The following is a 27,284-nucleotide window of genomic DNA, read 5'->3' on the forward strand; positions in this document are numbered from 1 at the left end:
GGAGAAAAAATGTTGAGAGCGGTGGGGGGGGGGGGGGGGGCGGCGAGAAGGGGTGGTGTCTAAGCTGAGCATTAAATTTCCACTGAGTGTAACTTTCTGTACTTTTCAAAATCTCAACCTTATCTGTGAGTGAAGGTGATGGAGATATTTTGGGAAACATTATCTGATGAACTAGAAGTGGAGAGTTAACATCTTGCCCGTGTGGTTCATCTCTCTAACTGTAGAAACAATGGCACAAACCAATTGTCTTGTCTTTGATCAACTTTACAACAGCTTGAAGAAGGTCTTATGAGTGAAATGTCAGGTCTGATCTTATTTTTTCTTTTTGGTGCTTTTATTTTGCAAATCCTTTTTATTGTGCAACCTTCATGCTGCCATAGGAGCTACTTGGTCGAAAGAATAACAGGGATATGTGTGAGAAAGATTTGAAGTGAGGTTTAAAACGCTGTGTTTTCAAGTGATGCCTAATTAGATTGGAGAAGAGTTATTTCAGTTGTAAAAGGTGCATTGTTAAAGAAGGGAGAAACAATGTATACGAAAGGTAAAGCAGCGGAGGGGAATAGGAAAACTTTGGTTGATTACCCTAGCTGATTGCAGGGACGATCCAGTCATTTTAGAGCATAAAGCTTAACCATGAGGCAGAGATCAAGTTTGGCATCGTGACACCTCTGTTCCATTCCACTCCACAGCAGGAGGTGAACAGGGAGGTCTCAAACCTACATTTAACAAACGTAGGGAAGATACCACTGTAATAAAGGGGAGTAACTGTCTTTCATCCATATGAGAAGTGATAATGGTTATTTTAGAAATAGAGTATGAAGCTGATATTGAAAAGGTTCTGTTCTTTAAAAGCCAGTCATTGACCTTTCATGATCAAAGCCCTGCAGAAACCCCAAATGGAATTATAAATTGTTGATTTTGTGTAATGTATTATCCTCTTATTGAATCAAAATAAGAAATACTATGAAACTCTCTTACATTACCAGTGTCTATTTTTGATAGGTATAACACACTTTTGCACATCTTCTGTTTTTCCCTTTGATCTGGTGTAGGATCTGATAGCTTTCTGGGATCAGACTTGACTTCCTTTTCCTGTTGATCCCATTGTTTACCAAGAAAGACATTTTTTCCTAAATTCTGAAAATGCCTGCCCTACCATCCATCAAAATCTGCCCATGTGGGCATTGGAAGGATGGAAGTGCTAAGTAGCACTTCTCCTTTAATGGAAAGGATTCCATTGTCTCCCAGTTTGCCTAGATATTTCCTCACTTTTTGTGTCATGTCAGATATGGTTTGTTGTGGCCGAAGTCTCTAGCTCTTCTCTGAGTTTAGGTCTCAGTGAAAAACCCCATAGGAAATACTGCAAGATAAGTCCTGATCCAACACTGGCTTCTGTTGAGTGCAGTCCTGGGCCCCAGGTGGAGCTTCACTGACTTTGGTGGGGCCACTTCAGATACGTGGTGGCTCCTGATTGCTCCTTTGCAGAATTACGACTCGCTCTTGAGGACACCTCAAGAAATATATAACGTTTGGTATTTTCATTTTAAACAGTAACTTAGAGGTAAGGTAGAAATGACTTCCTATTCCCTTAAAAAAGTACTTTAAGATGATAACTGAGTTATGTGCCTAATATAAGTCACCTCAGAAATATAATAAGCATATTTATAAGCTTGTAGAAGATGAACAGCTACATGTTGTCTTTCACTGCAGGTCAGTATATCAGGGTGAGGGGTGACCAGTTTCACAGCTTTGATGGAAAGTCACAGAAATTTCTCTAGCCCTAAATTAACAATCTGTATAGGTTAATCTAAATCTGAATTTGCAGTAGACAGGAGAGTAACAAGCAGGATATGTACCTTCCTAAGTCTTTCGATTCCCTGGACCAGTGGGAGTGGCATGTTGCTCTCCAAGAAAGAGAAGGCTTGGCATTTGAGCAGTGTTCACAGTGGCTCCCAAGGTGGTAGCTGAGCTGCTCTCTGGGTGCCCTTGGGTGTGTCTAGGATTTGTGGAAAAGAATGAATTGCAATTAACAAAGACAGATAACTAGTCTTCAGCTTACAAGTAAAGCTGAGAGAGGAAATACAGGATATGAAGGTTTAAGTCATGATGTCGTTGACAGTGTTTTAGTTAAATATTATGAACATCCAAATTTTCTTCATTGAAATCTCACATAAGAAGCCTGAATAAATATTTCATTAATTTCCAAAACTTCTTTATTGCATAGGGTATCAATGAAACGGCCACGCTGTTTTAATTCAGAGGCAGAAAACAAACTCCCCTTAGACCTCCTGCCTTGTATTTTGACATTCATATTTCCATAGGATGGATTTTTTAGTTACAGTTTTTTTTGAAAATAGATATGCCTTCTAAAATATCATGGGTTTGTATGTATTTATTTTCATTTAACTTGCATTATTATAGATCTCAGTGTTCTAAAAAAGTTGTGTTCTGCTATTTTATGTTTTAGAGAATACTGTTATTTATCCTGAATTTCCCATACATTAGTAGTAATTGCAAAGCATGCGGTATATTTAGGATCAATATAAATGTAAAGGCATACTTTGCAGTCTTGACATGTTTTCATAACTTAATGATGCTGTGCTCTTTTGTTGGTAGTTTAAGCAGAAGATGAAATGATTTAATTAATTTTTTTTTTAACTAAAGGAAGGCATTTTTTCTGTATTGTAGCACTTTTCTAGACCCTGAAACTCGAAGAGCAATGGGAGAGCAAGCAGTAGCTCTTGCCAAAGCAGTAAAATATTCCTCTGCTGGAACAGTAGAATTCCTTGTGGACTCCAGTAAGAATTTCTACTTCTTGGAAATGAATACTAGACTTCAGGTAAGAAAAACAGCTCTACAGATTCAGAAAAGTGTTATTTATAAAAACAGAACATAACCTCCTTCCATACTTAGGGGTCTGCTCCTGCAAAGACTTACGCATAACTAACTTGATGCATGTGAGCACTTCACACTGAACTTGAAAGATCTACTCACTTAAATAAGCCTGCGTATACAAGACTTTACAGCAGTGAGCCCTTGCACAGCACTCAAGTAAACGTTCAGAGCTTTTGCTCTTTGTTACACTTGACCTAAAGACCTTGCAAGAGGTCACTGTTAAGTGCCACTGTGAGTTCACAGTAAGTGGCTAGTGACTGTGCTCTGATGCTTTTCCCCACTGGTCCCTGAAGTTTCTTTTTTTATTTTTTATACTTTGATCGTTTGCTGATTTTCTCTAGGAGGATGATTAAAACTATATGTGTATATTAGCAATAAAAACACTAGCAATCTGCATATGATTGAAATTGTGACTGAAATGCAACTGTGTAAAAAGCATGCTGACATGGTGTAGGATTTTTGTAACATCTCATACGGTCAGTAGTAGATGTTATAATGTATACTGCAAATGAATGGACAAACAGTGTTTTATGGAAAATCCGTTCTACCTATTTGACTGTTATAATGCATTTCTGGTCATAATCCAAGAAAACAGGGGGTATATAACTTGAAGTCTGGATATCATTCTCAAAGATGGGAAGAAAGTTCAGCTTGTAAGAAGGTCAATTCCGTCATCTTTATCCTCCTTTTCTCACTTTGTTAAATAATGCCAGAAAGACTGAAATGTAGAGTCAAGCCACAAAGCTTCTTATTCTGTTTTAGCTACGTTTTGTTAGGGATGTGTCCTGCCTGCTGCTTGTACATGTGGGCAGTGATAGAGCATAATGAGATCCTCGTAATTCTGACGTCTTTGCATGACTTTGTATAATGGCTGGGTGAATTTATCCTTTGGGTAAAGAAGTGAGAGAGGATTTGGGGTAGGAATGGAGAACGAGGGTGTGGCAATCTTCCCCTGTATCAGGGGAAGACTGCTGGTAAAATTTGTCTTGCCTTGCAGGGCAGCAGTGTTTTTGGAATTAGTCATGATAGTTATATTTCACATGGTTTTGCTAGCAGTTTGCTAGGCGTAATCTGATCTACCTTAGATTCAGTTAGAGAGGGTGGTGGTGAATGGCAATGCATAGTTCATTAAAGTATTATGAAGAATTTCTGTCTCTTTGGTCATATTATTTACACTTTTCCCAATCTTACAGTTTTTGAGAGAACACTTTTTAGTGACTTTCCATGTTCTTGTTTACATAGAAGAAAATTAATTTATGGTTTTCTGCATAACCCACCAGACAGTCAAAACCATTTCCTTGCTGTAGTATGTTATTGTCCATCAGTTCCTAAATGGAATTAGCGATGGAGTATCCTTGGAGGTGATTCTTTTTGCAATTTGTTTTTAAGATGTTATCTTTGCTGTGTTGTGGTGTCTTCCCCCTGCAATGCGTAGTGGTAGGTGTTCAAAGTCCCAAACCTCAAGCTTGCTTAATTGTAGAGGTCTCCACATACATGGTAAGAAAGCTTTCACAATTCCATCTTTAAGGACTCCTTCTGAAATATCACCTAAGCAGTTTGACAATCCCCTATAATAGCAGACTCATTCTTTCCAACTCTTAAAGAAATTTACTAATCTTAAATTACAGTACTTGTGTAGATATTCTCTAATTCCTCTATCCCGACTGTGTATTGTCTCTAATTAACATTTCAGCTTGAGGCTGGAGGGTAGTAATTTTCTCTGATTCTTCCCCAGGCTTACCTGATTGATCTGTCACTTCTCCCAGGTCTCAAGCTTTACTTTCTGTTCAGCTAACAGTTGTACAACTGATATCTCGTTCTTGCTCCCTTCTATTGAGAGCCAAACATAGAAATTCTAATGAAGCTTGTCTAGATTTAACTTCTGAACTAGGAGAGTCTCCAGATGTCCCTGTATTGCTTCAGCCTTTTCCTTTTGCATCTGCTAACTGTGAACAGTGGCTAACAGGCTCACTTCCCTTGTTTTTGCTGAACACTCCACGGTTGGAAGAACTTTCCTAAATGATGCTCCTAAAGTCTTTGTCAGTGTGCATTACAGACACAGCTACCTGTCAGCATCATCAGAACATGTCTACTAAATTATGCAATTTCCTGTGCCTGTTTTAACATCTCAGCTATCTCTAATCGGATCACTGTAGCCTTTTTTACTTTAGATCCAGACTTCAGAAGATACTTCTGTAAAGCTAACTAAACCGTGTCCAATACTTTGCACTGCCTGCTGATTTCTCCTTTCCCTCCCTTTGGTGTATCTGTCAGATATCTTCCAGTGTTTTTTGTAAATGATTTTGCAGTAATTGAGAGTTGTATTATTATTTGGCTGTCTTTTTGGGGAACTCTTTGGGAATATACCTTTTCTGCTATATAATTCTGCAAAAAAGTGTAAGTAGCACCTTACAGGAAGTTTATATTTTATTTAATTTTTGTGTTAAGTGTTGCTGCAATACAATATGAGGTTCGAAAGTGAAAAAACTTGGTGAATCAGTTCCATTGTGTCCCTTGCATGCTACACAAATCTGTTACAGATGTTTCACTCCCTCCAAGTGATTCAGCTACAATAATTTATTCTTTGCTGTTGGCCACGTTCTTTTTGTTGTATCTGCTGCTCTACCATCTTTTAGAGGCTAGCTGATAAGTATGAGACATGAGACTGAGTAATTGTTTAGCAAAACTAGTTATTCTGTGTTTTCTTGTGAAAAGCAAGAAACGTCTGCCCTAGCAGCTACAAGAGAACTTCTGTACATTGTCATTTAGGGCACTTTGGGAGTGGTTTTCAGGCAGCTACCACGGTTAGGATTGTTGAGGCAGACTAGATGTTGAATATCTGATTCTTTATAGCTGCTCACCCTGCATTGTGCTTTGTGTTACCTAGTTGTCATCAGCCTAATCAAAGGCAGTCATAGTCCAAAATAGCCAAACAAGAGCTTTGAAATAAGTAAAAAGTTTCTGACCCCTTAGGTTGATAGCATTTTTAACTTCCAAATTGTGTCAAAATCTCCTTATCACACTACCATCAGAAATGCCAGCTTTCACCAGGAAAGTCTCTTCTGCTTTTCGCTGGAAGACTAGAAATGTTCCTTTTTGACTCTACATGAATAGAGTCTACAGTCTGTAAATAAAAAATACCTGTCAGTGTATGGGTGTGCAGTGTGGCTAAGCTTCTTACATGTGAATCAGCTGGTGACAGCAAAGGGAGAATATCACATATTCTAGAGGTTTGCAGTACGTTGAAATGAGAAGCATCTCTTGGCCTGAGGAGAACCAAAAAAAGTGCAATGAGCAGTGTGAGGAGAGTACTTACCCTGAATACAGTTTGTCTGTCTGGCTCAGGTCTGCTCCCAACCTTCTGCCTCCCTCACTCATTGTGTGATTTAAATAACAAGTGAGCACTCCCTTCTCAAAACATGACCAAATTTCCTTAGAGTAATCTGACTGAAAAGATCATTTGTATGGACTGTATTCAGCACGGTGGAGTTGAGAAATATGGTAATTTGAGTAGCAATGTGTTTTCTCCTCATGTGACTGAATATTTTTGTCATAACTTTTTAGGGAATGAAAATTAATTTTGTAGAACACTCTGATGTGTTTATAAGAGATTTATTGCAAGCCAATGGCATATCTGTATGTTTTTATTTTACAATTAATTGTAGTGAGAGTATTTGTTTTACGTAAATGTTTTCAAGTTCTTTGAAAGTAACTTGAGTCTAAGGCATAAGGCGAATGTAAATAAATTTCTATACACACATAAAACACTAGCCAACGTTAAGATTTTTGTTCATTGCTTTCAGTGTTTTCATCAGATTTTACTGACCTCTCGGAAATGTTATATCCCAGAGCTTTGTCTTTGTACGAAATGGGCTGTGCCTAGTGTAAAAGACAGAGGAAGAATTTTTACATGCAACACGTCTCTTTCTACCCCCCTTTTCATCTATTTGTCCACTCATGAAAGTATAAAGAGCACAGCTGGGAAACGTCTACAAGTATGTAGAAATCCTGTTGGTGATTGTCTGGAGCTCCACTGCTTAATAAACTCCTGGTTCTAACAGTCTCTTAATGGTATCTGTATTCTGTTGCACATCATTAGGCAGCACCTGCTACACGTTTGCTCAGTGAAGGAGAGAAGTGCTGGAAAATATTGCAGCTGCACTATATACACAGTAGCAGCAAAATATAAATAGCGAAGTGATGAGCTGAGTCTGGATTGCCAGCTAAAACCGCGGAGAGGTGGTGACTTTTGGTATCCGTAGCAGACCCATGGGACGGCAAGAGGTGGTTTTGTTGTCTTGGTGTGCATAACTGCCCGGAGGATGAATGGTGATAGGTGGGCAGGAGTGTGGTGGCAGTGAAAGGGGCTGTCAGGAGTTGGAGGAGTAGATTTCTGCGAAGTCTGAATGGCGGAATTTCAAAGTAAAGCCTCAAGCGGCTGTTTCTGCTGTTTGCCGAGACTCTTCATATTTCTTAATACTGGAATCTTGTTTTACTGTGACACTTTGCTTCAGTCATTTTAAATAGGCTAACGAACAGTGTCAGATGGTAAAGACTTTCAATTGCTGCTAACCTGGGCTGGATTTGAACTACTGACCTAAAGGTGAAAGGTCTCTTATCCCATTACCAATCCCCTAAGCCCACCAGAATCCATTCTGCACACAGTTTATACCAGCTGTTCATGGCCATTTTTAGAACCGAAAGAAAAGGTGATTTTGCTGCCAAACAACACTTCTTCACACAAGAGGGTCAGCCGACAACAGTTAACCAGATTTTTGCCACATTCTTGCCTCCTAATGCAACTTCCATTATGTAGCTACTGGTTGTCTGCTTTTCAGGCTTCCTAAAAGAACTACAGAAAAGCATTGCTAATTGTTGTTGACAGAAGAGAACGACATTGTTTGTGTAAGTCATTGAATCTGAAAGATGCCATTAACAGTGCTGCCAGGGCACGGAGTGATATCTTAGAGACAACATTACCACGTAACTATCGTAGAATACTATTTAAAAAGTAGAGAAAAAGGAGGCTCCCCTGCTTTTTTAATAAGTAGAGAAACAAAAGGTCATTCTTCACAGGGTACGTTAGTTTCTTTCCTTTGGTGAATTTGATGTAAAGAAAACCCAAGAATGGCTGCAGTGTGACCAGAGCCACCTTGAACGAAGTACTCTGAGAGGGCTTTAACACTGCTGCTAATACAGCGAAAGCAGGAATTGCATCTTTAGGAAAGAAAGTGTAGGTTTTGTGGGTGCGAGCTTCTGTATTTTCTTACATGGAGTATTTAGGAGAAAGGAAATTGTGTAGAATTACTGGATTGAGAGGTTTTTTTTTTTTTGAAGTGCAGGATGTTAATTGAGAAAGTTATGTTGAAATTGTGAGCTAAATAACTGGTTGATATAAGGTGTGTGCTGCTTGTTTAAAACACAGAAAAGAGAGATTTGGTATTCATAGGCTGCATAAGTGATTTCTTACCCGCATCTGTCCAGTACAATAAAGAAACAAATCCTTGCAAAGAAACTTGAGAAAATTGAATCAATGATTATTGGAAGATAGATTCCTATGAGGAAGTGGTTTAAATATTTTTTTCAAAGTTATTATATGCTATAATTAAAAAATTAGTTGGTACCAAATGTCTGTGCAGTACTTCTTATTTCTGCAACATCTTACTTAGGAAACAATAAAAGAAGTCTACCTGAGCATCTTAGTTGATGGAAATTTTTGTAGTTCTGGTTGCTCTCAGTTCTTTGATCACATACTAATAAATCAGAAAATAAACAGCAACTGTTATTATATACTGTATCTATAGAAAAGGACAGCACAGGAGATTGCCTGTTATGTATTCCTGTGTGCTTTCCATTCATTCTGTACGTTAATCCAAACATTGTCTGTTCTCCAGCAGCCTTTCTGAAAAGCTGTTTTTTACTATGTGCTCCCAAAACCCATATACATGTGAACTATTTTGCAGAAAGAAGATGTGACCCCAGAGTGCTCCTGCTCATAGTAGTCAGGAAGCTGGCATGCCTGAAGAGCAGAACATGCGTGCACCTCTGTTGCTGTTCAGTTCTCTGAAATAGAAACCAGACTTACCAAAATAAAGGGGGTTGAAGAGCATCTGTAAGTTGGTGGGTTTGGGTCAATTGATACTGGATTTGACTGCAGCAGAAAAGTGCATGGGACTCCAGGTGAATCATGTTTCCTGGAAGCTGAGGTGTATGTTGAAAGTTAGTTTTGAGATTATTTATCTGAATGTAAAGGAGTATATGACACCAACTAGGGACTTATAGTAGTAGGGGTGACATAGGCTGTAGTTTTAAGTCTACTGAAATTTAGATTTTCTTGGCCACTGTGGTCTGCTTGACTGCTACAACTGGTGTGTGAGTAACTTGATGCCTTACGCATACAGGGGTAAGAGAGGAATCTGAGAGAGTATCCAGAAGTGTTTGCTATTAGATCTGAGTACCTTGATGGTCTTGAGAAAAATGCGTCCTGAAATTATTCCCCTGAATATAATGGGAGCAGTCATTGCTAATTTAACTCTTAGTTCCCACTATTCATAAAAACTGCATGACTGTCTTTGTAGCTGTGGATGAACCCCAGTATGGTAAAGCTTTCAGACCATTGGCAGTCACAGAACAGCAGGAGAATTAGCAGCCTCTCCGTACTGTTTTGGGGACGGATGCTAACTGGACTGCGATGTTGTTAGGCTCCTCTAGCTCTTTTGTACCTGCTTCACCATCTGTAAACTGGGACTTAGGTATTATTTTCTTACAGGCTTTACCACTAGTGTCTCTTGCTGTATAAACTGGAAAAGGCTAGGGAAGCAAAAACACTTGTAACGCTGACAGGGAATCTGATTGCTGTGAGATGTCAGAAGAAGAGCAGATCCAGTATGAAGGGGAAGCACTTTACCCCATATGGAGATTGCTGGCCATAACAGGTATGGCTTTGTGGACTTGAAAGCAGGAATATAAGTGGTGTTTTTCAGAGAAAGAGGTGTGTGTGGATCACAGAAAGTGGGGAGTAAGACTTTTTAAAGGAGGTATGTATTGTACTTACGTGCATCGAAATGATGACTTGTTTTAAAATGTTTATGACCAGACTTGGTATAAGTAAAGGAACTGGTAGTAAAGGTAATACTTTCGGCAGCTAATTGAGAGTTATTGGTGATCAATTTTTCTGCTTGTCCTGTTGAGAATAAGGTACAGCTGCCTGGATATAGCTATGATCTGTAGATTGCTTGCTGCAGACATGTCTGGTTTTGCCCTTTGCATTAAAGGACAGAGATAATGTGTGAATTTACCCGCTATGATATAACCATACCACCACTGGCTCTTACCTTATTGACTAGGGCTTCACTGGCAAGATCTTGGATCAGCTGACTACAAAATTGAGTATGGTCCAAAGCTAAAAGAGTTGATCAATTGAGTGTGATTCAGCTCTGTTTGTGAGCATACTTGCATTCATCTCTAAAAATTTAGTCCTTGACTTAGCATCCATAAAATCGCAAGTAAAGGCTGTTGATGGAGAAGAGGTATAGCATAAAATTAATAGAAGAAAATACAACAGGCAGGCAAAACAGGAGGGACACCTGAAGTAGAAGGCTGAAAAGTAAGAGGAAGGCATTTAAAGCCTAGCTTTTAAAGTGATTTAAAAATAGATACGGCAATTACCTTAGTCAAATAGCTGCAACAGTTACTGTAGAGCTTTCATAAGGAGGGAATGATGATGTCTGTGTTTTCTTTTTTTGGGAGGGGAAGGAGAAGAGGGGTCTGATTTCTTTGCTTCTCCTACCCCCCATCCTTCCTTGCTTTATAAAAGATTAGAGCTTTAATTTGAGATCCTGCATGTATCTCTCTGTGGGTGGATTCTTGCACCTCCAAAACCTTGTTGCAGGGTGCTTGTTGAACGAGGATATGGCATTACTGCTTTGTTACTGTCCTTTTGTACTGTACGCTGAAGCATATTCTGTATAATGCTAAAAATACTGGCCCACTCCTGCCGTCCCCTTGCCGAAAGAAAACTGGAAATGCTAAAACAAGTGCGGTTTGAGCTGTGCACCTCCGTGAAAGGTTAAAGTTACAAATAAGTCAACTACGATTTCAAGGTTAAAATTCTCTTCTACCCCATTTTGGTCATCTGATGGTCTTAATATATACTAAAATGCATTTTAAATGTATTTGGTTCCCCAAAATTAGCGATATAATCGGTACTGTCTACATTATGCCTAAATAGCACTAGTTGAAGCACAGTCCTAAAAGAAAGCAGAACAACTTCTTCCCACCCCCCAAAAAAACCTCAAAAAATTTTCCTCGTCATATTTTCTGAATGCTGTTTTTTGTGCAGACACAAAGGGAGTATTTTGAAGAAACAGAAGAAAATATTGACCAAGTCAAAGATCTGTATTGAAGAATGGATTAAATAAATGTTTGTGAGTCATAAGAACCAAACAACAAAAATATTTTTCTTTCCAGAAACATTCCATCCTATTTTGATCATCAACAATAAATCTGAAAACAACAATGAAGCTATTGAATCTGGAATGCCAATTGCTATCCAAGAAAAATGACAGTATAACTAAATAATGCAGATGTCTTTGGGGGGAAAAAAAAGAAGAAGAAATATTGTATTTTAATTATCTGGAATGTTAGAATTCCAAATGTGATCTAAACTTGAAGGTAATTTTTTAAAATTTAAATTCCAAAATAAGAGAAAAAGATCTGTTGTCCAAATATGAATGTGTGATAAGTAACTTTCTATTAAAACTTAGGGATTTTTGATAGAAACTTCAAGTCCTAATAGAAATTGAATTGCTTCAATTTAACACTGCAGGATAGACACTGAGATGTTTCATAGATTCTCCAAATACTGTTATTAAGCTTGACATGCTGGAGAATATCATGTGTTAGGCAGAATCAAGATTGAATCCCAAAGGTACATCCTTAAACTGTATAATCAGATTCCCATTTCAATGTCACTTTTATCCTTCAAAGAATAGATGCTTGTTTCAGTGATGATTTGTCATTAAAATTATGTCAAAACGTCTTAAAATGTTGTTGAAACTCTAAACAAACTCACAGCACACACAGGGCTAATTATGGATGCCATCTGTTTATTTTTACAAAGCTTTTTTCTTAAAGACCAAAGCATCTTCTTGTTCTGATAAGCCACGAGATTATTATAATGACTAAATGTTTTCCTTAATACTAGTGTACTTGAAGGAAGAAAGACAAGTGGTTTGGTCGCTGACCTTTTCCTGTGTCACAAAATGTATGTGGTATGACATCTTGTGATAGAGAAACCATTGTGAAGTGTATTTTCTTAAGGTATTTTGGCCCTTGGAACACAAACATTTTATAATAAAAATGGCAGTTCTGTCATATATTCTATATGGAAATTCTTAACAGCTGTCTCGGTGTGGTAGAACATGCTTTACTTCATCTATATGGTGCGCCCTCCTATCTTTGGGTGCTTTTTTACTGTACTATGCCTAGTTGAAGATTTTCTTAAAGTTAGTAAATGTCTCTGTTTATATCCCCATTTCAAAGAAAAATGCGTGTGTGTATGTGCATATGCGCGCACATGTGTGCATGCTTGTACGCACATGCTGGGTTAGTGTGAACGACGGGTATTCCCATGGCAGCATCATCCAAAGCCGTTAGCAGCAATTTGCTGAGAGCGCAGAGTGACTCTGCTGGTCCAGCCCAGCTATTGTGCATGCTAAGCACTAAACAGATAAGTCTGGAGGGGGAAAAAAAAATTGAAGGATCCATCTGCTCATTTCTGCTACACTGCGCTGATGCAAGATTACGCTAATCTGGTCGCTTGTCAGGACAGGTTAGTGAAAGCAGGCGAATGGGTGAGATTCAGGGTAGGCTAGTTCCATGGAAAATGTAAGCAGCTCCTGTACGTGCCGTGTTAAGTGTAGCAGAACGGGTTGATTATCAGCTACTTTGAGATTTTCAGTTAAAATATATTTCTGGCTACAGCGCGAGTCCTTTCAAAACAAAATCAAATGGGAAAAGCTTCTGAATTAAGAAAAATGAACTCATCTCTAGGTGCATTTGAATTTGTAAAATAAATGAAAAAAAAAAAAACCAAACAAACCCCAAACCAACCCTGCAAAACCCCAAACTCTCCTAGGTGTTCTCTATAGTATTCCTTTTGTATGCTGCTCTTAGTTACTGTGATCTGCTCATTATTTTATTTTGGGGGGCTTCCCTGCAAAGAAGGTGGTTGCTGGAGTTTGTCAAGTAGAAATGTTTTGGGGAGAAAGACCAAGGTGGGAATGTATTCTCTGTCTTTTCTTTGGCTGGTCTCATTTCTTGTTTATCTGTGTTTGTTTATGGAGAGGGAGGGGTTTTGTTGTTGTTTTGTTTTGTTGTTTTTGTTACCTACTGACTGACAGTTCTTGACCTTGCAGGTTGAACATCCCGTCACAGAATGCATTACGGGCCTGGACTTAGTCCAAGAAATGATCCGTGTTGCTAAGGGTTACCCTCTCAGGCACAAACAGGCTGATATTCCCATCAACGGCTGGGCGGTTGAATGTCGAGTTTATGCTGAGGTAAATGAGTGGTAATGGGGAGGAGGGTAGGTGGTTGAATTGTGGAGTAGTAATACCCAGGTGTGCATAGATGCCAAGGTGAAGTCAAGGAATATCATATGAAAGTCACGATTTAGTGTATGTAACACAAATGGTTAATGAGCTTTTGTAGAATTGTAGAATTTTTATTTTTTCATATAAAAATACAGTTTGTATTTCGACATAGCTTTCTTCCAAAAATCAAAATTAAAAATGGTAAAAGAGATAACTAAGGTTTATTTCTAAGGACATTTGCTATATGTTCTGTTCGCATTTAATGATGAAGTGGTGGAGTTATTTGCTAACAGTTAACTAGTGTTTCCAGGTTTAACTTGTGTGCTTGAAACTTGTTGACTTAAAAAGACAGTTGAAATTCAATGGCTTACATAATTTTTGTTGTTGTACTAAAAAATTTTAATAGGTCATTGAAAAAGCAAGTTACGTGTCTTCTGAAACAACAGTTTATAGGACAAACTTTCAAAGTGCCTTCCAAGACAATAACTTTATAATTACGGTACAACTCTCTATTTCACCTTAAAAAAGCTTACTAAAATATAAACCCCATTTTCAAGCATGTTTGGGATGTTTCAAGGTAACATCTTTTTGCTGTCATTTTTGATACATGAAAATCAAGATTTGTTAATTAAAAAAATGATGCCTAGCTTTGTTCATTTTGTTTTAGGAGTGTTGTAGCTAACTGTGCTTTTCAAACATAATTCAGCACCTTGAGATGTTTTTTCCGTCGCTTAAGTATTGAGACTTTTGTGACCCAGGGCATCTTTATTTTGCTTTTTTCTTTCTCTTTGTGTCATGTACAGAATCTTCAACTTGCTCTACTGATTACTAGTTATATGAACTATTTTGATAAAGAATAAATATGTGCCTTGTGATTGGCATGGAAGCTATTCTGAGTATGAGTAGGCTTTACCCTGGAGTAACTGATGCTTGGGCTTTTTTTTTTTTTTTTTTGTTCAACTTAGATTCCCTCACGTTTATAAGTAAGTAATGGATCCAACTACTTAGCCATGAATTTGGTTATTCTGTAGGCCATATATTTATTTGCTGTCCTATTAAATTAATATTGGTATTGCATTATGTAGGAGATTTCCAGAGGCATAAAGGTCAGTTTGATTTCTTAAGATAATTGAATTTCCAACTGCCCTTTTTATCTCTGAAATTTTTTTCCTTATACTCTCTTTTCAACTCTACCCATCCTACTTTCCCATCCTTCTTCCAAGGCACAGTGTAGCAAATGAAAATGTCATCTTTGTATATTTTGGTGGTGTACTGTAGCTGTGTGCAGAGCACTTCTTTTCTGCTTTTTGACTGCAATGCAAGAGAATTTATGTGCTTCCAGTTCTTTATTTGGAGTCGCAGGGGTAGGTGGATGAAGAACTGTACTTCAACACAAATAATTCTGGGGAAGAAAATGAAGTTATTCCAGCAGAGGTTTCTGTTAGACTTCAAGCTTTTTAACATTATCTTCTCTGCATCTGTAAAAGCTTAATGCTTTCTCATGTTGAATTTTATTTCAGGACCCCTACAAATCTTTTGGCCTGCCATCCATTGGTAAACTGTCTCAGTATCAGGAACCATTGCATGTGCCAAGTGTAAGTAACTTGGTTCTGGTTTTCATAGGTGCTGAGTGTCTCTTTTATAGACAGAGACTATATGTGCTCAGCAGCTTTGTAAATCGAGCCTGTTTTCCAGTTTTTTGCCAGGGGGGAGGGGGTGGTGGACAGGACATGGCAATACTTATTTGTGCAGCCTGAAAAACTGCTTAAAAATGTACAGTTCCAAACTGGGTTTAAAATGTTCAGATTGAGTATAACAGGAAACCATTACATGTTGAAATATTTTGTTATGTTTTATAACTTTCAGCTTAAGTTTTTCAAACACAGCTTTAGTAAAAATACCGTGATTAGAAAGGACAGTGAAATGTTGAGTTGGCTCTTTAAGCACAGAGAACTGGGGACACCAGTGAGAAACTGCTGGTGCTTTCTGTTTAGCTTTGTAGACTCTAAAGAGGAAATTTGTTACAGTGATTATTACATGTTTCAGGATACAGTCTAACTATATGGAATGGCTGTTTAACAAACAGTGTTTTCTGCTACATGTAAAGAACGAAGATACAGCCTTCCTGTAAAATCAAGGTAGTCTTAAGTCGTAAGTGCACATATACATGACACTATGTCAGTTACTGGAATGATGAGGCTATACCATCTGTGAATACGATTATTCAGTCTGCTTGCTTGCATGGATAATAGTGAAAGAGTACAGGAGGAATCTTAAGTGTGGAGATGTTATTGGATATATGATTTATTTCGCTTCTTAAATTGTTTTTGCCCGTGTACTTTCCGAAGGGACCTGACCCTTTCTGGTCTTTCAGGCTTCATGCTGTGTTCAAAGCCTGAAAGCAGAAAAAAAATTGTGAAGATCTAAAAGGCATTATGTGATCTTAAAGAGGAGATGAGGGAAAAAGGTATCATTGGATGTATCTAAACTTTTTTTTTTAATGAAACAAAGAGTGTATTTAATAAGAATTTATAATGAATACTCCGATGGTTGTTAGAAGTTTTCACCACGTTGTAATAGCTAACAGGATGTCAAACATTTTGCCCTTGCAAGTTTTTGCAATTTGCAATTTTCCAAACGTGAGACCTGTTGAAAGTACAAGTGATAATGGACAAACTATACCCCCTACAGTCTTTGTCCCACCAAATCTTTCTTCAATTAATGCTGCAGCAGGAGTTTTATGTAATAACATTTGCGCTTGTGAGCCATCCATACAAAGAAAAAACAATTAAAATGCCTTAAATGTTCTGCTTACTGCTGTTATTTGCTTGTGTGAATGTTGCATGTCAGCTAAATGGACCACGGAATAGATAAAGTGATTGGGTGCAGGAGAGTGCACACTAAGCTTTGTCTATCATTATTACTGGGAGCAATCAAATTGATGCCAGCAGGACAGTAGACGCGTTGACAGCTGTAATTATGTATCTCCATGGTGATCACTTTTGGCCTGTCATGGAGGCCCATGAGTCCCCTCCCTTGCAAGCATTTAATCAGATTGGGCTGTCACTTGTCAGGTAGATGGGGTGGGCTGGGAGTTGTGCTTAGGGGGAGAGGTGAATTGAAAATGAAGGGTGGGAGATGCCTGATTGCTTCACGTGGTCCATCGTGGTACCGAAGAAAGAAATTTTAATTACGCTGGAGGCTTCAGAGCAATGGCTTGAGGAACTCATATGGAGTGTCTAGGCTGTTCTCCTTCTGTTTACTTCTATTGTCGTATTAAAAATAGAACAGCTATTTTTATGTAGACACTCATGGTTTGGTGTCTTCATACATATTTTCTGCCACTGTGAAACTAATTTCTCTCCTGAGAATGTCATGCTGCTAAGAACAAAACTAATACGACTAAAAAAGTTCGGCGTTACAGGCCCATTGTGCCACAGTGTTTGTTTTCTGCATTTTAGATTATAGAATTGTCAACAAGTTGGCTTAAAAAAAGATTAGCGGAGACTTGTGGTGTGTCACAGAGTTCATCTTATGAGTAGTGTATTGCCAAATGCTTTTTAAATTAATTTCTTCTGTGTCTGAAGTTAGCTCTGATTGTCTACCTGTGCTTGTGTGTCAGCTGCTCAAGCTGGTGGAACTGGTGTATATGGCTGTGTGGGAGGTTTTTTTGTTAGCCACAGATAGGAATATACTGGCTATTTTTGTGTCACGTAGTCTGTAATTTCCTTAGAACATGGTACTTGTAAATACCAATTTTTTTTTTCCGTATTTGATAACGAAGCTTAAGATAGGTAACCACAAAACCACTAATTTCGATAGTGAGCATTCACGTTCAGTGCTCTTACACACCATAGCAAATGTACTGCCCTATCTGAAGAGCTCCAGCATTGCTCTTTGCGAGTGTGATCAGCAGTCTGGTCTTTCAGTGACTCTTACCAGAAAGAGAAAACTAAGACTTTGATGTGGCAAAGAACTGAAAAAGACTAGAACCTGGATGTATTGGTAGGTGGAATTTGATGCACTAATAGTTCATTGCAGGACTGGCACGTAGATTGTGCTTTTTTTTTTTCCTCTTAAGCTTTTTTTAGATCTTTCAGTCTACTGTTGTCCTGGTGTAATAACATGTAATGGTAGTACAACAGCAATAAAAGTGTTGGGCCTGTAATACCAATGAGCTGTAGGGTACAATAGGATCTTTCTTTGGTATTTTAAATACCAAGTAAAAGAAAGGAAATATATTAAGCAGAAGTAAATGCTGGAGGTCTAATAAGTATTGCTATTGTTTATCGAGTTGTGCACATTATAGCGAGTATCTGTTGAATTAGGGATTCTTTTTCATCCAATATTCATTAAGTTCTGTCACACCATATAGTTTATAAAATCACCTACTGTTACCAGGCTCTGAAAATGTAAGCACCACAGAGAGAATTGAAGATGGTAAATGTATTTCCTTTCTACTGTCATTTTTTTAGTCATCTTATTTTATGAAAATTAAACTTCTACAGAGGACTCCAGATTTTTTTAAAAAGGGAAATAATGCAGTTTAGTTTTAAAACAGTTTTAAATTCTTACTGTAACTTTTTCATTTTTTAGGACCTTGTACTTAGGAAAAAGTGTATATTATGTAGTGGTATGTGTTGTATACGAACAGAAACACAGAGCAGGTAGAGCATGTAGTCGGTAGCCTCGGAATCCTTACATTAACTTTAAGGGCTGACTAACCTGCTTAGTGTGGGTCTGAATTATGCACCTTTCGTATGTTTTTTTCTTTGTCAAAATATGATATACTTATATCAATACTTACATGCACATGTATGCGTATATAAAGCACTCCTGAACACTTGTATGTAATCACGTTGTAGGTGCTACTTTGGAGACAAAGGTCATGATATAATTCAAGTATCTGTGAAGTATGTATGTCATACCTTCATGTCTTATACACGTATTTATCGAGTATTACAAAAAATATAATGGGCAAGGGATTTATCTGGGACTGAGTAGGTAAATGAATTCTTTCTGATTTGAATGTGAGAACGTATGCGTTGACTATACATAGGCAGACATGCTGGGAGGAAGGATGGTTTAGCAGTTACAAGAAGGGGAGCTGGGAAATGCGCTGCATGTTTTTTCTGTAATCATGACATGTCTGAACTACCTTCTCATCAGTAGCTAATGTTAAATGTACCTGATATAGGTAGTGGGGGGCCTAGTTAAGCATAGGTAGAGCACATTTGGATAAGATGCGATAAAAATGCTACAGAAGTGCTACTGCCTTTACCTATGAATAAATATGCTATGCAAATAAACATAAGTATATAAGAAATAATGTATAAATATGTAAGTATAAATATATAAACACAAATATATGAATAAGTACATTTTTTAAAAAATAAAAAGAATATAACATCATAAAAACTAGTCAGTGTTTCTTAGTGAAGAAAGTGAGTACACCTGCTAGGGTATCTTTTTGTGTCATTTGGATAATAAAGTCATCATCATGCCCTCATGTGGATTCTGTAGACAAGAGGTTCTACATGTGGTCCCTTGATAATTGCCTAAATTAAAATATTAAAGGCCTAACAGCCGTTGCGTTGACCTTTTTCTGCCTTGCTGCAGACAGATGAGCTGCTGTTTATTACAAAGGTTCCTTCCCACAGGTGAAGATTTAAGTGAGATTCCAGGACCCTCTTTCCCACCTCCTTTACAATGCAGTATATCGGAGCCCTGCTGCTTCAACAGCTTTGATTAGAGCCCTCCATCCTTATGATCCCCAGAATGCGATTGTCACTCTCGAGTTATTTTGATTAGTTTTTAAAAAATATTTCAGATTCCAGTGCTCAAAAGCAGCAATTTAATAAATATTTATTCCCCAGAAATTGCTCATTTGAAAAGTTTTATATGGCTAACCTCATTGCTACAGTGATGAAATCAAACTGAGAGATGAAAACAAGAATCAGCAATATACTAACTAACTTGTTGGCTGGTTAACAGCAATCAGCCTCTTCAAAAGAAATTTTTGAACTTGTGTTATTTTTTTCCATGAATATTGCAGAATCAGAGCTTTAATTGGGGCTGTGTCCTTACAAAGCAAAGCCATGGAAAAAGCTGTGTAAACATTAAAGCCTCAGGGGAACAGCAGCAACAGAAAAAAAATGTTTTACAGTTGAGAGGGTGAGGCAGAGAAGGAAAGTGTTACAGACATGAAAACCACAGGATCAGTATTCCTATGGAGCTGATAAGCAGAGCTCCAAAGTTCCTGCTGAATGCTCCCTACTTGTATTCCTATTGGAGCCCTCAGAAGGGCTGTAGCGGCACATGGGGGATGTGATTACATATAGATACAGAAAGGATGTGATTGTAAGGGGCATCCTTCATGCCAGGTGTCAGTCAGAAAAATAATTACAACTCTGTTTTATTACAGGGATTAAATCGGAATTGGATACGTTCAGAGTTGAAGTTTAGAGTGTGTAGCACAACCTAAATTGTTACATCAAATTTACTGTGCATTCTAGGAGAACAAAAGAAAATTTTGACTATCAACTGAAGATTGCAGTTATGTTTCTTTCAAAGCAGAGAGTAACTTGCAAGTATTTTTGCTGGTGGAGGGAAATGCTCCCCTTCCCCCCTCCCATCTTCTCTGAAAACAAATAATTCTAGTTCTTCAAGGGGAAAAAATGTACATGATAAGCTGCATGGGTGTTATGTTTTAAGCCTGCTGGGTAGATTTGATCCTCATGTTGAAATATTTTTTTTTTCCCCAATATATAATTGTTTTTGCTTCTTATTTTTTGAAGGTACGTGTTGACAGTGGCATACAACAAGGAAGTGATATCAGCATTTATTATGATCCTATGATCTCAAAAGTGAGTTGATGATTATTTTTCAATATTCTAAAGGTACGAACCACTAATTTTATACATGGATCTTTTAAATGGGGGATAGTATATTAAAGGATTGGTAAATCACTATTTTAAAGGTGCTAGGCATAACATGCCTCAAGGGAATATGAAAGAAGTGAAGGAAGATGTGGAGTAGAGGAGATTTACTGTCACTTCTAAACAAAAATTTTTTTTATCTTTTGACACCATAATTATTTTTCGTGTGGTTTCTGATTATTAAAGGAATTCTGATTTAAACAGAAGCCATTACTTTCAGCTTTAGATGATACCAATCTATCTTTCTTAACATAACCTAGCCAGAACTAAAATGTCGATAATTCTGGCTTCCAAAAAGCAGCAGTGAAAGAAGTGGTTGATAGTGTCTCGTAGTATTAGTTCTTATTCATCAGTAACATACTGGTAAAATTAAAGTATGACATTATAGTCAGAGTTCAGTTGTAAAAAAAAACAAACAACAAAAAAACCCCCAATCTTAGAAGTCGGTTGGGCATTAGAAGTCAGGAGAGTCAACTAGATATTGAACCTCTGCTCTAATTTTCTGTGTGCCTAAAGAAGAAGAGAGAGCTTGTTTAGATGCTTTAAGTTTTATAAAGGAAAAGTGATTGGCCTTCTTTCATTGAATGGGTTAAGAGATCTTAGTTTTCTTTTGATGTTTTAGAGAGTCTCTGAAGGACAGATACAGTAATGTGCGGGAAATGTTTTTGTGACTGCAGAAGTTCTACAAACCATTTTCATTTTAAATGCTATTCAGATTCTAGAGACAAACGTTATCTCATTTCTAGGTAACTTAAATACCATTCCTCCTCCTCCCCCCCTTTTTTTTTTTAGCTGATTACCTATGGCTCTAATAGAGCTGAAGCACTGAAAAGAATGGAAGAGGCTCTGGACAATTATGTAATTCGAGGTAACTACAGAAATTTGGGTTCCTAGTGTGATAGGCTGCCATCTATTTCAAGAAAACAGCTTGAAAATGTAGTAATTAGCAAATTGAGTAAAGTTCCCACTTCTTAAGTGCAAATTAAAACAGGAAAAGCCTGTGTTAATTAAGCTGAGAAGATACATCAAATCTAAAGAGACTTCATTTTTTTCTCCATTGCTTTTGCTTGAATATTATGAGATAAATATTTAAATCATTTCCGTAAACTCATAAAGAGTTTTCACAGAATGGTAGCATATAATTAATTTATTATGTCATAGAGCAGAAAAAAAGGCCACTGCAGTGTAAGAAATTTAAAATAGTTGCCATTGTATAGCAGTTTAATACATTGGTTGTGGTCAAATAATATCACAATACAGTATTTGATTGTGTATATATTTTTTCCTTACTTTTCAAGGTAATTGTTTAGGTTTGGGCAAATACAGATGGAGGCTGATGATCAGAATGTGTTTCAGCTCTTGCTGACTGACTGCCTAGGAGATGCAGTCGTTCTTCCAAGCAGGAGGGGTGAATCAGCCATGACCACTTTAACACCTTAGAAGTTTTAGAGAGGGAAGTCATGGTTTGTGTGGGAGAAATCTTTAGATCTTCCTCTTAGGGTCTTATTGGGCATAGGAAGGACAACTCAGGGTAGGGGAGGGAAAAATTGGATTTCTTATCCTTTTTTTTCATGGAGGCGATTAGAGAAGGGAACTGTAATGTGGCAAAAACCTTCATTTTACCCCTTAACTGTGTGGGTGTTTGGGGGAGTTATTTTTTTCATTACTAGTCAGTATACTTGAAGAACCAGGATAGGTCAGGAGGCAACTGTTGGAGGATTTACTGTCTTTGATCCTTGTTTTGGTTGCTGGACAGGTTGTTCAGTGGTTTCAGATGGGAGGAAGACTTGGAACACTTACTTAATTCCTCCTCTGAATGGCTGGGAGGAGGACCAGGAGAGACCTGATATAGTAGACGATCGTATGAGTTTCTGTAAAACTTGGTTTGGCTTTAATGCTGTCTGCTGAATACTACAGATGCCATGTCAGACTAGAAAGGTTTATCTATCTAGGGGAAAATGAGCCTCCTTCTACCACAGTGTAGCTAGATAGGTGGTAGGATTAGCCGTTGTAAATGAACTGCTAACTCTAATGTGGATTTATACTGGTGCAACTTGAGCCATTAGACTATTGCAGTACAATGTGCTGATGTAAACCCCTGCTGTATAACAGCTGAGTAAATTTATAGGAGAGAGAAATTTATACCGCTATAGCTAGACTGATGTGAAGTGGGATTTGTTGTTTTTTTTGGTTTTTTGTTGTTTTTAATGGAGACAGGCTCTGGATTCAAACTCGGTTATATAATAGCAACTGATGCTAGAAGGATTATATTTAATGAGAATATTGGAATTATGTGTGAAGCATCATCTTTTATTGTGTGCTATAATATGAGGTGGAACCTGGTTGTTTGTTCTTAGGTGTTTTGCACAGATGTGTATGTACCTAACAACAGTTCCAGATATATAAATATCTACAAAGGATATGACACCTTACACCTGAAAATTACTAATTTGCATTCTTGATTTTTTTTACAGTCTTTTATTAGTATGCATCTATGCGTTTAAGTGTTCAGACCTGATATCTCCGTAGTATTTCTACCTGTGAAAAAGCTCTTAATCTATTAAAAACATTGAAAGAGGTAATAAATGAACTATGGGGGGAATGCCTTTTTTTTTTTTTTTTTTTTAAGTATTACAAAAGACAAATTTTAATTTACCACGGGTTTCAAAAGTAGATGAATTTCCAGAACACATTTTTAGTTGCAGTGGCCAGTGGTTCCCATCTGAAAACCAACAGGATTTTTGTTTAGTTTTACACAGCTGGTAGTTTCTTCTCAGGATTTATTTAAAATGGAACATTCATGGATATTAAAGTGTCTCTTCTCTTGCCTAGTGTGAATGATGCCTAACAGGGCAGTTTGTAGAAACTATCCTATCTGTAATGTTCTGAACTGCATTGACATGTGCAGAACTCTTCCTTGTTCAGAGGAGTTGTCTCTAATAAGTTCAAGTAAATTTAAGAGGTGATGAAGTAGTAGTAATATATTGGCATTTAAATGGACAAAAGTAATAAAACATCCAAAAAGTAAAAGCAATTTCATGCATTTTTTTGTTCTAAAACGATTGTGTATATTTTTGCTTTAAAATGTTGGGTGCTATATAAAGCAATATTAAACCACCTTGATCTTATGTGAAAGTGCCTCACATCAAGCCTTCTCCATAACTGAGTTATCAGTTTTCAGTTGTAAAAGATACAGAAGAGTTTTTTACCTAGTTTTGAAGTTACATGGTTTTATATTTGAATAGTGAGCCCATACATAACTATTTAGATTTACCATAGTCTTCCGCAATAGTGTGCTCCATATTCTTATTTCTGAACACAGCACCCCTGCTCCCCAATTTCCTTGGAAGCAGCTTCTGTGTTTGCTTTGTGTTTTAGAGACAGTGTGTTTTTTCCCTGTAAGTTACAAGTCTCTTCTGAGTCACAAAGCATTTTAGCTAAGCAATACCAGCTGAAGTCAGTGTGAATTGTGCTGATAATACACACTGTGAGAATTTAGATTTGAATTCCCAAGAACTGCAACATTTCTGTAAACAAAAATGCTTGTTCACTCACATAGGGTGGGAGTGGGATGGGGTGACTGGGTAACAGGTCAAGGACCATCTAATGGGTAGCTTAGGGACTGCTAATGGAAGATGGAGTCTTTCCCATCACTTCTGTGTCACCAGTTCAAAGCAGGCAAAAGTTGGTAAGGACTTTTAGTCACTAATATTTTGATGGTTGCTTGCTGACCTGCATGAAATCAGCAGTCTTTATCCAGTTCCTAGAAGACAAATGTCCTCTTGGAACAAATGCCACCATATAATGTCATTCACGGCAATCCTGGCAGAGAATCCAGGGACTGAAGCAGCACAGTGACCCTCCAGGAGGTCACTCTTCCAGGCTGGGTTGAGGCATGCTGACAGTGTGAAGTGCAAGGACTTACTCTGCTGCTCCTCGTCTACTGGCTGTATGAGCAGACATTCAATTTCTTCTGCTGTGGCTTTAGGATATCCAAGAGTTACCCCCATTCCCTTTTAGCTCCATTCCAGTTACAGGGAACAAGTCCTCAGACTACAGTCTTCACTGACTTGTTTTCTAGGACCAGATAGTACCTGGCGCTGAATCCATGGTTCAGCTGTCCCTCCCAGTTAAATCTGCCTGACAACATCACAAAAGAAATGAAATTAATTAAATTTTCAAAAAAATTTTGAAAGAAGCAGACTTATGCAAAATTTGAGTAAATATTATTTTAAGCAACAAAGACTGCGTCATATAGTGCCTGTAATAGGACTAACTTGATTATAAATGCTGAATAAATCAAAATGTGATATTTGCAACAACAACGCTATGCTCTGAAAACGCCTATTGCTTTAACATTTTATTGCAGTTTGGGCTGGTGACAAGTTGCACACACTGAAATAAGAAATCCTACAGTCTGTTCATTGGTAGATGCCAACAGTGTGACTAACTCAAGATACGTTCAATGTGGTTATGGGAATGTAATCTGCATCTTATTTCCTGAGTAATATCTACATTGTTATTAATGGGAGCAGATGAAAGTCTAGGATAGCACTTCTTTGAGTGGTGGATTGGATTAAATGATCTCTTGAGGTCCTTTATGGTCTAAATTATTCTGATAGGAACTGACTCCTCCATTGAGAACTGATCTGAACTCAAAATCTCAATTGAGACTTCTGAATGAGGAAGAGTCTAATTGGGTAACATTTTTATCTGTGAGTCTTCCAGTATAGTTCAGGGATGATTAATGGTTAGGGTCTAACCCAGATTTGTCTCAAGCAGATACACTTTTCGTTTTACCCAGCGGTTACTGGAGAATTTGTGAATACCGAAAAGTTCAAGACACCAGTCAAGTATAGAGGCACTGTTGCTTGTCGGGATGAGGCATGAGATGTTTCCTGTGAGCTTGCACTGTTAGTAGTTCATCTTTCTCTTGTTTTATGCCACTTTTCTTCAGAAACTTAAGGTTTTGTTTCTTTTTAATTTGAACAACAGAAATAGGGTATTGGAAGAATGCCTTTCAGTGGGTCTGCTATATGTGTAAACATGATGTGTGTTTTCCCTCTTCTCAGTTTCTGTAAGATTTTAGCATGTGTTTGTCATATAACTTACGATGCTGAATAACCTGTTCATTTTTTAAAGGTGTATATAAAACCCAGTATGAAGTTCTGGAAAGTTTATGGGTGAAAATTGTTTTTATCTATTTAAATAAAAGAAATGGACATACTTATGCAGCAAGTAGAACTGATTATCAGTTCACCAGAGGTCTGATTGGACAGATTGCTCATATCCTTGAGGGCAGAGATTCCTTTAATCTTGCCTTCAACCTGTTTGCTTTTTATCTTCCTTGCCGATTCAAACATAAAGCAGTAACATGAAATTAACAGTCTTTGTGTAAAGTCAACTGGTCTCTGTTGAGATCCTGCTTGCTGTGCGGAGAGAGGAATATAGTAGCACATTTGGGAGAAAGAAGAATGGAAAAAGGAGCGTCTGAGGAAAGAGTAAGCAGCAGATAGAACAAGAAGGAGTAGAAATGAGGGGGAAATAAGGGAGCCACCAACTGGGGATGGGGTGGAATCTTCCAGCATGGGATAAAAGAGCAAGCAAAGAAAAGAAAATGGAAAAATGGTAAATAACTGTGGTGAATGTTTGGGGGGAATGGGAATATAGAATTGAACTCTCTGATATGAATGGAGACCTGCCAGAACAGTGGCAGCAGAAACTGTTGTCTGAGTTTTTGCAGCTGTAAACACACTAATTGGGAGGAAAAAGTACTGCACTTAGTGTTGTGGAGAAGGCCTTGGCTTTCCAGGAAAAAGCACCCAACAAAAGTCCTCACTTTAATTTTAGTATTTTATCATACCTATATTTCAAATAAATTAATTTTCAGGTACAAAGGTTTTCACAGTAAACTTTAATTAAATCCAAATGTCATCCATTACTGAATGATTTTGTCTTTTATATATTAACTTAAAAGATACTTCTCCACGGCAGTGATGCTTGTAAGCTTTATACTCTCTTGTATTCTGATCCTGTGCAGGTATGCCAGTACACTCATGGGTATTATAAACAAAACAATCTTTGCGTGTAAACCAGTTTTCCTGGAAAACCAGCATATAGTGTCAGTTTGTTCTTAAAAAAGAATGGAACAGGCCTCATTTTCCTGGTTGCGCTTTAAAAAAAGCGCTGCAAGAGGTTGTACAGCTGAACTGTGGATTTTCCCCTTTGTGTAGCAGAGGGAAGAGGGGCTGGGGGTTCTGCAAGAGTCTCTCTGTGTTCTCTGGCCCTTTGCAATAGGGACCAGTTGGTTCCCAAGTGTGTCAGTGTGGAAACCGAAATTGGGGAAGGGAAAGCAACAAACTCAGTTCAAAACCACAAGAAGAGACCATTGCAGGATGCTCGGTAACATCAGCTTGGAGCAGAGATGCTGGCACGAGGGCAGATTCTCCTGTTTCTCCTCTGCTTTTTTTCTCAAGTTGGTGTGCAGTTTAGGAAGGCTCGTAGACCACTGCACTATGGGGGAGAAAGAGGGAAGGGCAGTCGAAGTACAGGCTGATCAGGTAAAGGAGGAATGCAATGTTGTTGATGCTGTAGAAGGGAAATAAGGTGTTCTTTTTTTGTGGTTCTTGTTCTGTTTTTTTTTTTTTTTTTGTCAGAGGAGTGTTTTAATTAAAAAAACAACAAACTTGAGGCAGTGAAAAACTACAAGAAATGCGGTGTGCCAGATTGAGGAGGCACTGAAAGACAAGTGCCGTTATCTCTAGTTATGCCCCTTAGACATAACGTTGTCCTGCTGTTCTGTTCCCCTTCTTCAGCGTGGAGGGGTGGCTGAGGAGAGGGTGATGGCAGGATGGCC

General features: G+C 37.9%; 1 protein-coding gene across 1 annotated transcript in view; it reads left to right on the forward strand.

Annotated features, from left to right (window-relative positions):
* Positions 1-27,284, forward strand: part of PCCA (propionyl CoA carboxylase, alpha polypeptide) — a 295,541-nt gene that overhangs the window by 114,683 nt on the left and 153,574 nt on the right. The window contains exons 12-16 of the mRNA XM_010578343.1: positions 2,689-2,839; positions 13,314-13,457; positions 15,011-15,085; positions 20,288-20,356; positions 21,221-21,296. Of these exons, the coding sequence (XP_010576645.1) occupies positions 2,689-2,839; positions 13,314-13,457; positions 15,011-15,085; positions 20,288-20,356; positions 21,221-21,296 (515 nt within the window). The remainder of the gene's footprint in view (positions 1-2,688; positions 2,840-13,313; positions 13,458-15,010; positions 15,086-20,287; positions 20,357-21,220; positions 21,297-27,284) is intronic.

The sequence above is a fragment of the Haliaeetus leucocephalus genome, unplaced genomic scaffold (assembly GCF_000737465.1).
Source record: "Haliaeetus leucocephalus isolate CR32 unplaced genomic scaffold, Haliaeetus_leucocephalus-4.0 Scaffold626, whole genome shotgun sequence".
Classification (NCBI taxonomy): domain Eukaryota; kingdom Metazoa; phylum Chordata; class Aves; order Accipitriformes; family Accipitridae; genus Haliaeetus; species Haliaeetus leucocephalus.